This window comes from Rattus norvegicus, chromosome 7 (genome assembly GCF_036323735.1).
Source record: "Rattus norvegicus strain BN/NHsdMcwi chromosome 7, GRCr8, whole genome shotgun sequence".
Lineage (NCBI taxonomy): Eukaryota > Metazoa > Chordata > Mammalia > Rodentia > Muridae > Rattus > Rattus norvegicus.
In genome coordinates this window covers 53,769,309-53,788,690 of record NC_086025.1, presented here as the reverse complement: position 1 = coordinate 53,788,690, position 19,382 = coordinate 53,769,309, and the positions used below count along the sequence as shown (strand labels likewise).

The 19,382-nt window shown below is 40.9% G+C and overlaps 1 protein-coding gene across 3 annotated transcripts in view; it reads right to left on the bottom strand.

Annotated features, from left to right (window-relative positions):
* The window catches only part of Ptprr (protein tyrosine phosphatase, receptor type, R), a 267,022-nt gene that overhangs the window by 26,942 nt on the left and 220,698 nt on the right, over positions 1–19,382 (bottom strand). For all 3 annotated transcript variants that reach the window (XM_063264355.1, NM_053594.2, NM_001113390.1), the window contains 4 exons: positions 15,440–15,626; positions 13,778–13,862; positions 8,872–8,951; positions 8,289–8,426 (listed from right to left, as the gene is read on the bottom strand). In XM_063264355.1, coding sequence (XP_063120425.1) covers positions 8,289–8,426; positions 8,872–8,951; positions 13,778–13,862; positions 15,440–15,626 — 490 coding nt within the window. The remainder of the gene's footprint in view (positions 1–8,288; positions 8,427–8,871; positions 8,952–13,777; positions 13,863–15,439; positions 15,627–19,382) is intronic.

Genomic DNA, 19,382 nt, shown 5'->3' with positions numbered 1-19,382 from the left:
TCAGTGATTTTGTGTGGCTCTTCTGGGATCCACAAAATGATCCAAGTGTTGAATCATGGGGTTCCCTCTGAAGTGTTCTTATCAGAATGAGGGAAGTTCTTCCAGACCCTCCCTAGCATCTCAAAAGGAAGATTCGCCAGTGGAAAGAAAACAAGAGTTGATACCACACCCAGAGCCCCGATGAACTTCATTCAAGACTGTTATCTGTTCTGTCCTACTCATCTCCCCTAAAAACAATGTCTCAGGATTGAGTAGCTCACAAATTATATACACCCATTTATACTATTCTCTGTCTGTCACATGGCTAGCTACCTCTCTCGGTTTCATACCTCTGTCTACCTCCAAGTCCAGGTGGTGAAATTCCCATGCCTGACTCTTTCCCAGAGTTCCTCTCTTTCTGCTGGACGTCCCACTTTCTGATCCTGCCTCAGCTCATTGGCCATCTGATTTTTATTGACAGGTGATGCTTCCACACAGTACACAAAAGATTAGCCCTACAACTCCCATATTCAGAAGGCCAAAGGAAGGACTGCATGAACCTGAGGCTAGCCTGGGCTACCTAGGGATATCCCGACTCAAAAATCTAAAACACACAAACAAACAAAAAACAAAAAATAAAACAAAGCAAAACAGAAGATGTAACCAAAACAAGAACCTTTCACTGCAATAAATTTCTCTAACACGGCCTATATCCCCACATCGTTCAACCACAGAAAAACCATATGTAACTTTCTGAATCTTCTTGGTTTACTGAATGTACACTCCTCGTTTTTATGATATACGTCCTTGTTACGAACGATGTTTATGCTCCTCCTTTATGAATCTCAGTTTCTGAAACACCACTGAGCAGTTCCTTTGTGCTCGTGTTGTTTTCTATAGTATCCTTAACTGTAATATGTTTTTTTTCTCTCAAAACATTATATCATTTAGTCAGGCAATTTCATATCTATGAATAATATCTTGATGTGCATTAGCTAGTTAGAGATGTGGACAAAAAGTCAGAGCAATTTAAACATCTTTCAATAACTGTATAACTGTGGGTTTTGATATCCATACAATGGGATTTTAGTAGTTATTAAAAATACTGCTTTGATGAATTAGGACAAAGAGGGTGCTCGTGATGTTGAAAGCACAGTCCACAGTGAGTTGCAGATACCCCATTCTTCTTTATGTCAATGCTAAGCCTTGCCCTGTCTTCCTAATGCGTCCCATCTCCACCTCTTGCCCATACAGAGCTCTAGACCTTACATTCTGAGCACCTCCCAAAAGTTTCTGGAACTCCCCAAACTTCATACTTGAAATGCTAATCTCATTTTCTTCCCTCATAATTTCCTTTCATTTCCCTAATCCGAGCTCTCGCCACCACCACCCACTAGCGCTCTACACCAGAGTCCTGGGCTCTCACCACCATTGCCCTCTAGTACTCCAAACCGGAGCCTTTATCTTTCTTACCTTCAGTCAAGACAAAGCCTTGTGGCCCTCAGCTCTGGAACACCTTCTACCTCCCTTTCTCAGGGCCCTGACCCTGCCTTAGTTCAGTACCTCAGCATTTCTTGTCTGGACTATTGCTACAACTTTCTACCTTGCTTCTCTCTGAGTTTTCCAAACCCAAGCCCTAGATCCTCTGCCAATGGTGTTCCTAATGTGCAAACCACATCGGCACTCTGCATTAAAAAGATCCTCCACGATTCGTCACAGTCTGTATGAGGAAAACCAAAGATTTTAATGTAACTTCGGATCCTCATGGCAAATGCCCTTTCCGGTCTCCCTTTCCCAACTCCCCAGTATTGCACCTGTGCTCCCGGCAGGCACACTAGATTGCAGTTGTTTGGCTGGACCATCCCCCTCAGCGTCCCCCCCCCCAGTTCCCCCCCCGGAAGATATTACACTTCAGGCACTGTGTTAACTTTGGGCCAAAATATTTAATGGCAATGAATGCTTTGTATAATTTTGTCAGACAGAGAGGGGAAGGAATTGAAAGACAGGGAAAGTTAACACGTGGTCCCTGAATGGGGCACTGACATTAAACTGTTTGCAATGGCTGAGTAAGTGAACCTCTCACCAACAATAGGGTGTACAACTCAAGTCACTCTGGTAACTCCGACAAAAGTGTATGGGAAGAGAAATAGTGTATGGAAAGTGTATATAGACATGGACATGCCTCGACAGAAGCATTATACTAGGCTAAGTCATCAGGGAACTCCCCCACCTCAAGAAAGATAAATTCTGCATAGCATTCTTTCCTGAGACCAGTGGGAGGCTGTTTGTCTCCTTCCTTTTGTGTATGCTTGAGAGTATGGGCTCCCACACTAACCAAGTCTGAACTAGAACAGGACTTCTATCCTGTGCTAACTTGCAGGCTCTACCAATGACTTCTTCCCTCTGAGAAGTTCTGTCATCTAGCATAAGCTGTCCCAGGGGAGGTCAGTCCTTCCTCACTCCGTCTCTACAGTGGGGGTGCTGGTTTTCCTGCACTCACACATTGAATACAGGACAGAGCCATGGACATCAGACAGCCCTCGGCACAGGCACTCGGTGTGTATAACAGGGACATCGACATTTCCTTCCTTTCTTTCCCAGTTCAAGAGGGAGCTACAGCAAGTGTTGTTCAGAGGTGTGTGAGAACTTTGATTGACTTACAGGAAGATTGTAAACATTTTTTTTTTCTGAGACAAAGTTGAACTACAGAGCTCAAGGGGACCCTGACCTTGTGATCCTTTCCAAAGGCTGAGACTATAGGCAGGGGTCATCACAGTAAGTTTAAATAGAACTGTTTGTCTGCCATTTTGTCTTCCCCTCCCCCCCGTTCTCGTTTCCCTCCCTCCCTCCTTCTCTCCTTTCTTTCTTTGACTTTTTCTTCCTCCCTCTCTCCCTTTTTCTTTCTTTTCTTTCCTTCCTTTTTCTTTCTTTGACTTTTCTTCCATCCCTTTCTCCTTCCTTCATTTCTTTCTCTCTCTCTCTCTCTTTCTCTCTTTCTTTCTTTCTTTCTTTCTTTCTTTCTTTCTTTCTTTCTTTCTTTCTTTCTTTCCTTCTATGACCTTTGTCCATCCTTCTCTCCTTTCTTCCTTTATTTCTCTTTCCCCTTCCCCCACTCTTTCTTCCTAGGTCCTACATTCCCAGGGCGTACATAGTCTAAGCAAGGACTCCAACACTGAGTTACATCTACACTCTACATTATCTGTCTGTTTGATCCCTAGATTACAATAAGACTCTAGAAATACAATGCTTCATGTGAACACTGTTTTCAATATTATTTCATTACATAAGGGAATTCTCTTCATGTCAAGATTCATTAAAAAAAAATAAAATAAAAGAGCTCAATATTGCCTGCAGCCCGGTCTCTCTCATTCTAAGAACTTATTTTTCAATTCTAGTTTTTATTTTTATTTATTTATTTTTGTTTAATTTGCACTTTGTAAAATTAACAGATTCCTGGGGTTACCCAAAAGAAGATGGTGACCACGCACTCCTGTATTTACTAGAAAGTAAACAGTTATAAACAGATACAGCCTGGGAACCTCTAAGGACATGTCCGCCTCTGCATTCTTCAGAGGAGGAAATGAGTTTTGTCTATTTTAAACAGTCACGCCGAACACAATTGAGAGCTGGCCGGTGTTCAGTGACCAGCACTTTCCTGGTGGTGTGAACCCACAGCATACTCCTCTAAAGCAGACTTCTCAGCATCACTTTGATCTCTAGAACATCAGAGTTCCCTGTACGCCATTGCATGTGTATTCTTGAGGAGCCTGGGCCTGAAGCTTTTTTATTTTAACTCAGCAGTGAAGGAATAGCTACAAACCGTGCCTTGCACTGTAAGGCTTATGACTGCCTACAGGAAATGAATGAGCAGCAGATTACACAGCAAGTATATAACACGCTCGACTTTCATGTCCCTGGGTGTGAATCTCAGATATTAAAAGAGGATAAGAGACCAAATGATGATGATGATGATGACGACGACGACAACGACATCACCACCACCACCACCACCACCACCACCAACAACAACAACCCCAATAAAGTACATCTCCATGTTGAGTTTCACAGCCAAAGAGATAAACAAAGTCCTGGATAACAGTTCAGTGTGGGAATTAATTTTTAAAAAGCATCCTAGCGTTTCACAGATCCACACAGTTCTCTTGTGGGCATAGTGAAATCTGAGAGTGGTACCAAGAAATTAAATTGGAAAAGAAGTTCTCCCTTGCAGGGGCAGGATGGGGAGAGAGCACAGCCTATGCACTCCCTGGGGAGGGACCTGTAGCACTTTAACATACAGATCTGACCCTCGGCAGTTCTGGGACAATGATAGCATTAAAGAAGGGTCAGCGTTCACCGGGGCATTGACATAGTCCCAAGTGCTCCTAGTAGGTTTTTCTGAAATGCGTTATGTTAGGTCATTACAATGCTTAAACCCTTAGAGGCGAAGGGGAGGGACATGGGATGGGGATGGGACTCATGGAGAGGGGACCGAGAAGGGGGACAACATTTGAAATGTAAATAAATAAAATAATTAGAAAAATGTTCTCTGACTATCAACCTTAGTTCTTGACCTAAAAAATGCTGGATTGGGCAGGCATTAGGGAGCTAGGAGGATTAATGGCTGGATAGATATGATCAATATATATTGTACAAATGTATGGAACATTCAAAGAGTACAAGGAACAGATTACAGCATATTTATGATGTCTGTCTGTCTGTCTTCCTTCCTTCCTTCCTTCCTTCCTTCCTTCCTTCCTTCCTTCCTTCCTTCCTTTCTTTCTTTCTTTCTTTCTTTCTTTTTGTTTTGTTTGTTTTTTCCAGACAGGGTTTCTCTGTGTATCCCTAGTTGTCCAAACCAGACTGGCCTCAAACTCAGAGAGCCACTTGCATCTACCTCCAGAATGCTGGGATTACACGCATGTGCCACCGCCGCGCCCAGCCACATTTCTGATCCTTGTCACAAGTGAGCAAATGATGAATCACAGGAGTTGAGGATTAAAATGCCCGAGTGAATAAAAATCGTAATATAGCCTAGAGCTACTACGAAATCGGGTAACTTTCACGGGCACACGTCTCCTGTGCATACACTTCCCCAACATTATTTCATAATGATTGTGTACAGTTTACAGTAGGCATTATTTTCTCTTACAAATATATTTCAAAAAATGCTGACATTAATCAATGATAACATGTGTTAATTTCTTATGTTTGGTTTTTAAATATTTGTTTTTATTCATGTGTTTGGGTGTGTCTATCCACATGATGATCTTTAGTGTTTTCTGTGCATTTATTTCTGGTGCCTTTTGGTCTGACTGCAAATCTTCCTAGTCTCTCTCTCTCTCTCTCTCTCTCTCTCTCTCTCTCTCTCTCTCTCTGTGTGTGTGTATATGTGTATGAATGTGTGTGTATGTGAGTGTATATGTATGTGTGTGTCTGTGTGTGTATGTGTGTGTGTATATGTGTGTGTATGTGTGTATGAATGTGTGTGTATGTGAGTGTATATGTATGTGTGTGTCTGTGTGTGTATGTGTGTGTGTATATGTGTGTGTATGTGTGTATGAATGTGTGTGTATGTGAGTGTATATGTATGTGTGTGTGTGTGTGTATATGTGTGTGTATGTGTGTATGAATGTGTGTGTATGTGAGTGTATATGTATGTGTGTGTCTGTGTGTGTATGTGTGTGTGTATGTGTGTATGAATGTGTGTGTATGTGACTGTATATGTATGTGTGTGTCTGTGTGTGTATGTGTGTGTGTATGTGTGTATGAATGTGTGTGTATGTGAGTGTATATGTATGTGTGTGTCTGTGTGTGTATGTGTGTGTGTGTACTAACAATTACTTTCTCAAAAAGTTTGCTTTATGTTTTACATGCCACCTTATTTTACTAAACCGTGCATTTATAATTTTTAACTTCTTCTGGATGTATTTCTGGTTGTTTCTTCTGATTTTTCTTATTTACTTGTTTGTTTTATTTACTTGTGTTTCTCATAACTTTAACTTGTGAATGCAAGTTTGGCTGATCCTTTCCTAATACCGGGAAGTTCCATGAGGTATATGTATAGATCTAAAATGGACACACACATATAGTGAATATATATACACACACATATACATCTATCTATAGATAACCTGTTTATTACCTATCTATCTATCTATCTATCTATCTATCTATCTATCTATCTATCTATCTATCTATCTATCTGTATCTACCAACCAAGTTGCTTTTGTTTTTATAAAGTGCACAGAGTGCTGCTAACTAGGCCATGTTGATGGTTCCACCTGGAATTTTCTGATTTTTAATGTCTGAGCTTTCCCAGTTTTGAATAATCAATTGATAGTTTTTAATCAAAACAGGAAAGCCAGATTTGGACAGATTAACTTGCTCTTAGAGTCTTAGTTTGGCAGACAGATGTAACTGTGTGGCTTATCGTTGCTTTTCCTATTTTGCATCCCTTACAGGAGCTCACATTGTAACTTCTGGCTCCTGCAGGCCCAGGCTGTCTCTAACTCTTGTAAGTCACTAAAATATAAGCAGTCCGTACTTCTCTGGTTCTATAGCGCTCATTAAATTTTTGAAAAATTGAACTGTGCTTTGGAAATTCCTTTAGGTTTTTAAAGTTCTGTGTGTGCCCATAGTTTGCCCAGTGTACTTGGGTTATAGTGGAACCAGTTACCATATTACATAAATTCTCTACACGTGCGCACAGATGTGCACATTTAGAGGATATGCCTTTGAAACTTGGAGAATCCTTTCTACCGCAAAGCTGAAAACGCACCTTAACCAACCGGTCATGGTCATGGGTGGTCAATGAGTCAACGTGGCGACAGACTGAACTGTGTGTGCAAAGGATTGGTTGGGCTTCTTTCTACTGTACCATCCTAGGCTTCATATCAGACGCGCAGAATCAGAGAGAGCTGCATGTGTAACTTCGTCTATTCATAAAAACATACTAGTCTTCTAGGACACAGTGCATTTGTTACAGCAAAATTGAAAGAAAGCAGCAAGCTTTTAAGAGTTTTTAAGTTTTGTGGGCTTGGATTCTCTCACGTAGTTGCAGAATTATACATGTGAACTTATAACTCACCAAAAGAAAAAAAGAAAGAGAAATCTGAGTTTCCCTAAATGGTGTAATAATTTTGACAAGAAAACAAATATTAATGGAAGTCAAGGTCTCAACTATTTCAGCAAGATGGCCAGCATATGGGGAGTAGCCTTCAGGAACTGCCCATTTTTGTTCTTATGGTGCAAAGTACAGACTAAGTCATTCTGCAAGCTAAATCCTCAGAAAAAATGGCCAGTGTGGAAATAAATCTACCTTTTTCTGGATTTTGGATTGTAGAGAGAGTATCTTGTGTATTGTATGGATACATCACTTGTCAATTAGAAAGCCCATGGCCTATGGTTTAGGCAGGAAATAGAGGTGGGACATCGGGAGGCAGAAAGGATTCTGGGATAGAGCTAGGCATGGGAAGAGTCACCTGGGAAGATGTGAGGAGATGGACGGCACCTGAGCAGAGGTAACCAGCTGTGCAGCAGAACGTAGGTTAAAATAATGGGCTATTTTAACTATGATTCTATCAGAGCAGAGCCTAGCTATATAGCCAAGCTATTTGTAAATATATTTTGAGTCTGAGTCTTATTCTGAAAGCATGGGGCTGGGAGAAAGAACAGGGCCAGAGATTCCACATTGGATTTCTTGCTATAATGATATTAGAAAATTTATTTGATTTTTATTACTTCTTTCCAGTGTTTCTTTCAGCCTCATTTTCCTAATGAGCCCCTACTTGTCCCCCGATTTCACACTGTCGCTCACTCCTCCCTTATCCCACTGCCCAGCACACGCCACTCCCTTATTCTGGTCTGGTTAGCATCCAACAGCATCTACCTCTTCCCCTACACAGTTATTAACAGATTTGTAGTGTTTCTCCCACTAGGAAGTTAAAATTACCCACGGAAGGGATCTTGCTTTATTTTATTTACTGAGTACATACAAGTGCCAACAACCCAAATGGTACCTGTTAGTAAATAAAAAAATCACTTATTTGTAATAATTTTATTTCCTTGCCCTTTGTGTTTTTTTACTGAGATATATGTATGCCAGTGATATACATGTGAACCGTATACGTTAACTTGCCTGAAGGAAGACTGTTACTCCTAGAACAATACCAACTGTTATTTGCTGGAGGTATAGCATGACCTGGTCAGTTACTGTCTTTGTCTATCTCATATAAACATTTTGTAAGTTCATGGTCGTCTCATTCAGTTCAAATGGTAGAAGTAACGTGTCTAACATTCAGGATACATACCTCATTTTTCTCTTTGAGTTTCGTGATCATAACAATCACAGGACTGTCTTCTTGCCAAACCATCTGCCAGAAGTCATTCACAGTGTTGATCATGGGGCCCTGTGTGGCAATGAAGGCTTTCTCCTTGCCACTGTAGCCCTATGTGGAGTAAAGAGACAAACATATTGGCTTATGTTCATAGATTGTAGTGGACATTTGGGGGGGATGATCTTCGGAAGAACGGAGGTGTGGAGGTTCATGGCATTTCCCAGAAAATCCGGCTTGCCAGGTAATAATGGTTGTAAAGTTCAGTACCACAAGGGCATCCACACATAGCTTGTACTCAGGGAATCCCAGCCAAGGAGGACTCACAGCCAAGGAGGACTCACAGAAAGTAGGGAGGACTCTGTGTGAAACACCTGTCACCAGTGTTGGTAAGACTATAATGTATACATGAAACGCTGGCGACCAAATGAAAACAAACTTTATTCTGAGGAAAGAGGAAAGAAAGCTGGGAACATTTCTTAGGGGAGACAAAAGATAAAGGCAACAATTCCAAATTGTAGTCAGCATGCTCACCAGAGAGAATTGTCTAGTTACTTACCCGAATGTAATTAGCATTGATGTAAGTACTCAATGGGTCAGTTATATTTTTTGGTCTTAAGCACACCCTGCTGAGGGGATCTGAGGAAGAAGCCAGAGAGAACACAGTGAGTAGATTTACTTTTCAAAGACAAAAAACAAAACAAAACAAAAATCTCCAGGTCAACCATTAGCAGCAAAGAGAAGTGTGTCAGTTCAGGGCTATTCACCCAGTGTCTGTGTATGTCTGTCTCTTGATTTATCTCTGACATTTGGTGCCCTCACTGACCGGTGATTCTGATGTAGGTCTTGACATCTTTTAATGGAGTTCTGATTCTTGACTCCTCTCTCATCTGGACCCTTCTCTTTTTCTTTTAGAGTTGTAGTTTACAATCCTGCTTTGCTCCTGTTCCTTCAGAAAAGCATCTCTGCCCTCTCCCATTTCTTTGTATTCCACTGTATCACCTGACCCAGCCCTTCAGGACCTCGGCCTGCCTGGCCTCACCTGCACCTATCTCAGCAGTGCTCCTTGATTTGCTGGGATTGAAAGGTATGCTATCAGCAAGGGTGCGTGGGGGGCGAGCGAGGGGGAAAGGAAGTTGAAGAGCAGAGAGCTCAGTTCAACGAGTTCTCAGTCTGTTCCTCAAATAACAAACGTTACCGATCACCACAAGATGCCACTGCTCTCAACACTTCAGAGTTCCTGCATCAGTAACCTGTAAGTCTAAGAGAAGTTCCCTTAGGCAGTGGCTGGCACTCTATCAGCATATTCTAAACTGAAACACAGTCTTGTTCATAAAAGGCAGACTTTTGCTCGGTTTACCCAAAACACTACAAAACTCCTCCCTGCCTTTTTGGATGACCAGAAAGAAGCAGGATGACTGTGGAGAGGATCAGTTAGGGGTCAGGGGTAACCTCACAAAGGATAAAGAATTGAGGTTCAGGAACATAGACCTCTTCTGGAAGACGGGCCTCCAGCACTTATGGGAGTTTCTCTGATGGATCACAATGGGCAAATGAAAGCCCAGTAGGCCCTGGCCCAATGGCCATCTCATCAGCTATAGTCCTCATAAGCCAAATGACACAAATCATTTCAAACCATGTCATTGCCTCCAGGCCTTCTGAAATCATGCCACGTCTTTATGTTTTCTACAACAGTTGGTTAGGGGCATATTGGCTTTTATTGGCATTGGCCATTTCTACCCAATTTTACATTGAAAATGCTGTATTCATTTTTAAAGGAAGCGTCTCTAAAATAGTGTGGCTTTAGTACCTCATCTTCACCGAACTCGGTCAATCTGTGTAATGTAATGTATATCATGTTGTCTATAGTGAACATTCCTATTGCCGTGGAGAGCTGATCTCAGCAGGGGAGGATGGTGGTGACTTGGAAACTCATGTGTAAGGACGACGAGAAAAGAAGAGAGAATGGGGTTCTTAATAGTCTATGTTTGAAAGGGGATTCTTCTATACATATGGTGCTTACTTATTTTCTGGAATTTATTCTAGATAAATGAATAACATACCCACCACCATTTAGGTTGGGAAGGAAAATAGAATCTAATATTGGTTCTTAATCTATTAGTTAGGACTCTACTAGTTAGTAGAGGTTACACATTGAATATCTTCAGTAAATTCAGAGCGTAGTAGTGTCCTTGTTTTTCCCCCCTGGGGGTGGGGGATAAAGAAAGGAAAAAGATGAAGTGGCCCTTCATGGGAATGAAACCTAACTCTAGGATCTTGCTTTAGCTACAGAAGTTGATGCTTTAGTGAGCGGTTCACTTGCTGGTGTATCTGCCTTGTAATAAGCACACCATATAAATCTAGTGTCTATGGAAAACACTATTGAGACTTCTCGCTATAGATTACCATTTTAAGTAAGGAGTAGTGGCCATAGTGAATGGGTTTTGTGTACACATTGCTTTACATTTATATAAATAAGTAAATATATATGATGCGGTATTATACATGTCTGTTATGTATCATCTCTCCGCGCTGACAGGTGTTGGGTCTTCCCTTGTTACTTCTGTGATTTGAGAGAGAGCATTTACCTCTAATATTTGTTTACACTGCAAGACAATTTGACCCAAACTTGACCTCTGCCCCTTAACCTAATACTTAGCCAGCTCTGAACTTGACATGGTCCTCAAAGAAATTGCAACAATTCAATTGGCTGTTGGTTATCCACAGACTCACAAAACCAGATAGCCTTTCCAGTGCATACATACACGGACAAGCTTCCAGCCAAAGAGCTTATTATGGCACAGTAAAGGCAATCACGATATTTAAAGTCCTGATCACTAGCTAATTATTCCATTGTATGATGACTTAAAGACTAAAACAAGCCACAAAGAACAGCTATGTCTGTTACTAAAGTCTTCTCCGATACTTTGAGCCAATGGTGTGACTTGTCTAAACTATCTATCCTGAGTTACTGCTTGGGAAACGAGGGTGGGGGTTTTTGAGCTACAGATCCTTTCCACTGAAAATCCATCATTTCAGTTGTCAGCACTGTTACCCTGCACCAAGTAGCCCACCCAGTTCTAGAAAGGGAAAAGCTGATTCAGACTCCACAGCTGTTGTCTGATATCATCTGTGGCAGGAAACAGAGAAGGCTGGGCTTTGAAGCAACCAGAACAGACTGAAAACTCTTTGAAACCAGAGGACATACTATCATTGCAATGGGACACCTGTCCTGATTACTTAATTCTTGGTATAGTTTAGAAAGAATTTTAGGGGGGAGAGAGAGAGAGAGAGAGAGAGAGAGAGAGAGAGAGAGAGAGAGAGACAGAGAGACAGAGAGACAGAGAGAGACAGAGACAGAGACAGAGACAGAGAGAGAGAGACAGAGAGAGACAGAGAGAGACAGAGAGAGAGACAGAGAGAGAGAGAGACAGAGAGAGAGACAAAGAAAGAGAAAGAGAGAGATCCTTTCTATTCTCTCCTGATGAGTACACTCATAAATAAAATATCTTTTGATAATGAACTATGGCTTAAGAAATAGACTTAACTATCTTGACCGATTAAAAGTACATTACAGTGGAGTGATTTTTGCCAGAGGAGGAGACCCATATACAGCATCGATAGTAATTCTTTCATTATTTGATTGAAATGTTTCTATTAATACAAATGTGAAAATGTGTTTTGTACCTTATGAGTAAACTAATAAAATTAATATTTAAAAACTCAGTACCTTTTCGTTTTTAAAATGAACATGTTTTAATTATAAAAACGTGTTTCATCACATTGAATTTTTATGTGTTTACGTAACACACCTTGACTGTATTGATATCCCATCAGCCTCTCTCAATAGGCATTTGAGTCATTTCTAGTTTTTAGTTATTATAAACTATGCTACTATTAATATTTTATGAACAATTTTGGGTGAACCTGTCTCATTTCACTGAGTATATGCTTAGGAGTAGTTATTTGGGTCATATATATTAATAATGACATATAATTTATATTATAACATTTTTCTGTGGTAAGAGGAACCAAGGCTAAAGTCCTGTGATATTAGGCAAACTCTCTACTATGAGTTGTGTCCCAAGGTCCCATCAAGACTTAGCTGTTGAGGAACTGCAAATTAAGCAGCTACTCTCCAGTCTGGCTAATGACATTTAAAGGTTCTGATTTCTCTCCATTCTTGTCAACATTTTATTGCGTCTATTTACATAATAATGATAACCGTGGTGGATATGAAGTGATGTTTCTCTCTGCTTCTGAGCTCTCTAATGGACAGTCATACTGGTAGTCTTTTACGCTTATTGGTCAGCTAGATGTCTGCTATAAAGAGTTTCTAGTCAAGGAACTTTCTCTATTTTTAAATGACTTTGTTGTGTCTGATTTCAGGGCTGACCATCCAATGGATAACCAATTGGAGAGCTCCTTCCTGGGCAAGGCTACTTTTCCTGTTCTCAGCGATCCTTAGTTGCCTATGGTTAGGACTTGGTGAGATTTGCCTCCTTCTATGTTAGCAAGTATATTGGTGTTGTACTAATATTATAAAGACTGAACAGGTCATACTTTAGGAATACACACAAACACACACACACACACACACACACACACACACACACACACACACACACACACACACCACCCCTAAAGAAAAAATCAGCATGAGCCTGAGATAGAGCAAGGTAGATACTTGGGAATAGTTGTGGGGAGGAAAGAGAAAGGAGAAAATGATACAACTATATCTTAATTTCAAAAATTAAAAATATTGTCCTAAAATATTGCATTGTCAACTTTAATATTGGGCTGTCAGAATACTTTTTAGATTCTATATACAAGTCTCTTATCAAATGTTTGTTCTGTAGCTATTGTCCCATTCTGTGGGTTATCTCTTTCTCTCTTTTTAATGATGACATTTGAAATGTGAAACTTGGGTATTTCAGTGACATTCACTCCCTCTGTCTTCTTGTGGTTTGAACTTTTGGTGTCATCTAAGAAGCCACTGGCTACTTCAAGCTTATGGAGAATTTGTGCCTTCCCTCCCTCCCTCCCTCCCTCCCTCCCTCCCTCCCTCCCTCCCTCCCTCCCTCCCTCCCTCCATCCCCCTTGTCTTAACTCCTATCTACATGCAAGTATACTATCCATTTTGAGTTAATTTTTATATATGGTCCAAGGCAAGATTCAATTTCTTTTTCTTCGTGTACAAAATCATCTAACCCTATAACGAAAATTGGTTAACTGCGATGTGTAATGCAATGGTGTTTTAGAACCATGGATCTTTGTCGGTGTGGTGAAAGTAGCATGAAATGAAGTTACTCAACTTCGGGTGACTAGCGATGCCCAGTCTTGACATATATTTCATCTCTAAGCTTGGTGTCTATGAGGGTGTTATGAGGGTTGGAAAGACTATGAGGCAGAGGTGAATGGGTGATACTGATTTATGGTGCAAATTTTCCACTCAAGAAACTTACTTGGCAAAATGGTCTTATAACGATTTTTAGTTCCATGACGTGGAATATCAATTTCTTTGGGATCCACAAAGTTCATTGGTATTTCCTGGAAAATAAATGATTCAAATTGTGTATTTAATTCTGACACAAAGAACATGTTCACAGGGGACATTGGCCCCATGATCTACTGGACTTCAAAGTCATTTAGAAAACAGCAGACTAGTACACCGGCTGGTCAGAATCTTAGTAGATAAGATACAGCCTGTAAGCTAACGTCTAAGAAACAGCCCCGTGTATTTGGAAACATTCTTTTCTATGTAGTTACTACACAGAGAGAGAACACTCAGTAAGCCTCTGGCTGTGACATCACTTTTCAACTTTGTTCAAAAACTTTAAAAACCCCATTCTCTTTCATTTTCCACTGTTCTCAGGCACACACTGACAATCTGTTGGAACCCTACATGGTTGCTCTCCATAATGGCTTCATCTTTCCTTTCAGGAATCTGGGCTCTGCCAAGGGTGTATTTCAGAGACACATTGACAGCCCTAGAACAGGGTCTAGATGCTAAGCAGTGTGACATTAACCAGTTCTTTCATTTCTAGGTTTAATTTGCTCACCATATAAAAATGTGACACACGAAGGCGTCTCATCTTACAAACTCCATGTCAGTATCTTACTTCGGAAGGTTGATGATATTTGGTGTCTCTAACAGGGAGTCTAACACACTACTGTTAGATCTCTACTAGTCTGGTGCCACATATTTGAACTGACCACAGGACCATCTATTTAATATATTTGATCAGTATAGCTTAAGCTGTGTAACTCTGGTGTCAAGTCATCTAAAAACACGAGTATTTCCTTCAGGCAATACCTAGAACTTCTCCTCCAACTTTATTCTCTGTGTGTCGTATCTTTCCATGCAATATTGATCGCATGCAAAACGATGCATTATTGATTTTTCTAAAATAACTTTGTATAGCATTCATTATTATTTTTAGCCCATACTTGGTCTTTCTTGAATTGTATTGCCCAAATTAAAAATGAAAACCAAACCAAAAAAAAAAAAAAAAAAAAGAAAAAGGAAAAACCACCCTGAGTACTGGCAGTAACTTCTCCATTAGTTTGGCTGCCTCATTCATTAAAAGCAATGTTTTGTTTAGTGTTACAGATTGTCTCAATTTCTCTGAGAATATTTTATCTTTGACACCTTACAGCCAATTGGCTCCCCTCAGTGCCTTCTGCACTGCAGACTCAGTGGCTTTTCTAAAGTAAGCTTGAACCCCGTTCCTAAACATGTATTAAAACCTATGGTTTTATCTGTTTTTCTTTTTTTGTGTTTCTGAGGCTCGACTTTGGCCATTTTCAATAAACTGAACAATTCAATTCCTCACGATCACAGAAAGGCTGATTCCTAATCTAGAAATCTCTCTCTCTCTCTCTCTCTCTCTCTCTCTCTCTCTCTCTCTCTCTCTCGTCCCCTGTGGACTGCACACTGCTGGCTCCGAGTCAGTTAAGACTGGCCTTGCAGCCTCAACTGTCAATCAACAGGTAAAACAGTTGACTAAACCCATGGCACTTCACCGTGTGCACTGCAACTGTTTGCCCACAGCTCGAGATAGCACCGTTTGCAGATGCGGACCTAGTACCTGGAATACAGGACAGAGTAGGAAGGAGCTGCTCACCATGAATTCACTTTGAAGCAGGTGGGAACTTGCCACGACGTCCCTCAGCTGTGGCCTTGTGAGAACTCGGCTGGCTGACTGCAGGTACTCCATGGCTACCTTCTCCCGGGGGGTGGAGACGGCCACAAAGGGTTCCACGTTGCCCAGGCTACTCATGTCCAGTGTAAGAGATACATTGGAACCTCGTCTACAGGGAAAAGAGTGTTATTACATTTAAATATCATGAATTTGTTTTATTCTACATGAATTTGAAATATCAGTTTGATCACAAAATTTGTCTTCTTTGTACAAAAACACAGTTCGATGAGATTTTTCCAGAAATAAGGGTCACAAATGTAGTAAATATTTTGTATCGTGACTGACTATGACAAGTCTCCATAGCCCCTTTATAGGAAACTGGCAATTTTATTGTTGTAAACAATTCTGAATTGAGAACATATACTATAAGTTATTAGTAAACCTATTTGTTGCAGAAATGATAGGATGGTTACTAATTTTAAGTGAATTTCAGAAAAAGTGAAGACATTTGAATGGAGAAGTCACATGTAATACAAAAGAATATTTATTTATATGTATGTCTGGGAGTTCAAAATAGAGGTCATCGTCATTAAATGCTTTAGCCATTTGACAATGTAGACATGCTTCAAAATAGCATATACCATATCATAAATAAATACACCTTTATTGTTAATTAAAACAGAACATTAAAATACCAACCTCTACTGTAGTTTAAATCACTGCACCAAGATAGCATGTAAGTTTAAAAATGTGTGTGTGTACATAAATTTATATACCATAACTTCTAGATGAAGCTTTTGTACCAAGCGCTGATGATGACGACCTGAAGTTCCCGAGCTGCGGGCAAACAGTTGCAGTGCACACGGTGAAGTGCCATAGGTAGAAAGTCTAGAAGCATCAGAGGATGTTTCTGCTTTCAGACCAAGAATTTTAATCTATTTTTAGTGAGGAAATGGTTTTTAAAGTGTTTCAACCCAGTGGTACTCGCCTTTAATTTTGTAGGAAATCTTGGTTCTGATTATGGTTTGTTTTAATTTCAGTGTACTTGTGAGAGTTTGCTTTTGCTGTCCTTCCTTCCTCCCTCTCTCCCCTCCCCTCTTTCCCCCTCCCCTCCCCTCCCCTCCCCTCCCTCCCTCTCTTCCTTCCTTTATTCAGAAAGGAGTCAGGAGAGGCAGTTCAGGTTTGTTGGCCAGAGACCACTTTAAAGCACAATTCCATTCAGCTTTCCTGGATAACAAAGTGTTCACAGCCTGTCAGTAGGGCATATCCTGGGCTGCAGAGATTTAGAGCATGATGGGTATCTTCCACCTATGCAGGCAGGGCAGATGTGTGGAGGAGGGATCATTTGAATGGGGCCCTGGTCATTTGAGAGAGCCTCGGAGGAGAAATGGTATGGGAAAAGAACACTCAAGAGAACTTGAGAGCAAGCAGAGCAGTCTGGGGTGGACTTTGGAATGTAGTTTGGAATCTGGAGCTGGGTTTTGCAGAGGAGACGAGAGAGGGACAAGAGTTGCAGAAACTGCATGGCTCTCAGAAGCCACCTAAAGCCAGCAGAGAAGACCATACCATTCTACCTGTGTTTGTTTTGGCCCCTCTCACACATCCTGCGCACACCTGGAGATTCAGAGCCCCTCAGATGCTATGTCTAAGTTCATTTGCTTTGATGAGTGAGTTTTCTGAGGGGTCCATGGTCAGCTGAAGGCTGTAGGATCTACTTGGTTAGGGAGCCTGGCTTTGTCTTGGCAAGGAAAGGAAGAAAGGGAACCAATACATTATGTTTCTATTATTTGTCAAGAACTGTTATGCAGCTCTTTTGCGTATGGAATGCCAACATTCATAGAATCCTTTGGAAATACGGATTCCCCTATTTTACTGTTGGGGGAACCATCTTTGAAACACAGCTGTTGATCAGAGACTCAAGTTAGAATATAAAACACAAGCTCTTTTTCCTTTGCCTCCCCGAGTGAGAGCCGGTTGGCAGATTATGTTAGGCTACATGGAGTTGCAAGTTGTGATTTCTTTGTTTAGAGAGATGGGTGAATTAATCTTTACTATGTCCACTGTTTATTGTTAGGTCTTTATCTTTAAGAATTTTTTATTTAGCCCTATCTTTCCTAATTTTTATTCGGTGTCATTTATATATCACCACTATGTTTGTGGTGTGACATTGTTTCTCAGACCCATTTGTGGCAAACACCAGTCTGTTCTTGCTTAAAACATTAAAATTGTTTAAAATGTATATCTATGTTCAGTTAGGCATACTGATCTTTCTGAATACACAGTAACTGGCTTTATTTACTGTGTGTGTCTCCGTGTGTAGCAGCACATATGCTAAGGTCAGGGAACAACTTTGGAGTTGGTTCTCTCCCTGCCTTTGGAGTTCTAGGGAAGGAGCTCACGGGCTCTGCCCGGTGGAGGGAAAGTTCTACTCCACGAGCCATCTTATCAGCCAAAAAATGTATTCTTTAAAAAGTTAATCACTGTGGTGGTCCCACATAGAAATAGTTCCAAAGGCCCATAGGGAGTGGCACTTTTAGGAGGTGTGGCCTTGCTGGAGTGGGTGTGGCTTTGTTGGAGGACATGTGTCACTGGGGAATGGGCTTTGAGGTCTCCGAAGCTCACACCAGGCCCAGAGGCTCACTCTTCCTGCTGCCTGTGGCTCTGGATATAGATCTCTCAACTGCCTCTCCAGCATCATGTCCACCTACATGCTGCCATGGTTCCCACCATGACGATAACGGACTAAACCTCTGAACTTTCAGTCAACCTCCAATTAAATGTTATCCTTTATAAGAGTGGCTGTGGTCATGGTGTCTCTTCACAGCAACAGAGACCCTAACTAGGACAACCATTTAGTCTACTAGTAATTTATTTGGGTCTAGGGTCAAAGGTGAATTCCCAAGTTCTTTCTCTTCCTTTCCTCCCAGATAGCTAATAAGTATGTTTTTTAACACAACTTACAGAATTTAGAAAAGAATATGTTTTAGTAGATACATTTTTTAGATAGCTACCATCCACTGTAATCTGAAGGGGGGGAAAAGTGACTTTATTAAGCCAAGGAAATATGAGCTTCTTCTAGTAAATGTCACAAACCAGTGTGAGTAGAAGTAAAGGCAGAATCTGACAATTCAAAAACAGCAAACTTCATGCTTGGAAAAATTAAAACTAAGATAGGTTTAGAGGGAAAAATCTGTGAAAATAATAGGCAATCTAGACTTTTAATAACAGAGTGTGGAAGAGTTCTTCCTGAGAACTTTGCCTCTGTTTTGCTGTGCATGTGCAAAAAAAAAAAAAAAAAAAATTTCGACATTTCTCTGCCTCTTGATCGCTGGGGGACAAAAGGGAACACAATAAAAAGACTTTATCAAGCTTGCCGGGAGCACCAGTTATTATTTATGCCAAAAAGTAAATAGGAGGGAGGAAATTCAAAAGATACCAGTGCAAACAATGGAAGGAAAAAGCAAATTCTTTAGGCAAGGTAAGAGCAATGCAGCAAACAGCAGGCTAATTACAATTAAGCCAAAAGGAAAGCGCACACAAATGTTATGAGCCAGGGCCACACTGCAAGGGAACATAAGCAACTCTGCTGAAAATGTCCACGTCTGCACCGCCGTTCTGAGCAGCCAGGAGGTGGGAAGAACACATTGTTACAAATCCACGAGCACTTTAACTGAGGGCTGGGCTAAGTCAGAGGCCACAGAAGGCGAGGGATTTAATGCTTGCCCTTGGAAGCTGGATTTTAGCAGAGAAGGGAGTTTCCACACAAGGCTGCTCTCCTTGCACTGGCCACTTGGTCAGGAAGAATGGAGACTTCTAGCACCTTCTCACTCAGTGTCCTCCAAGAATTTAAATGAGAACAGAAGGAAAGGAAACAAACCGGACCATTCTGCCTGTGCTCTAGACAAACGTGTGCCTCAATTATTAC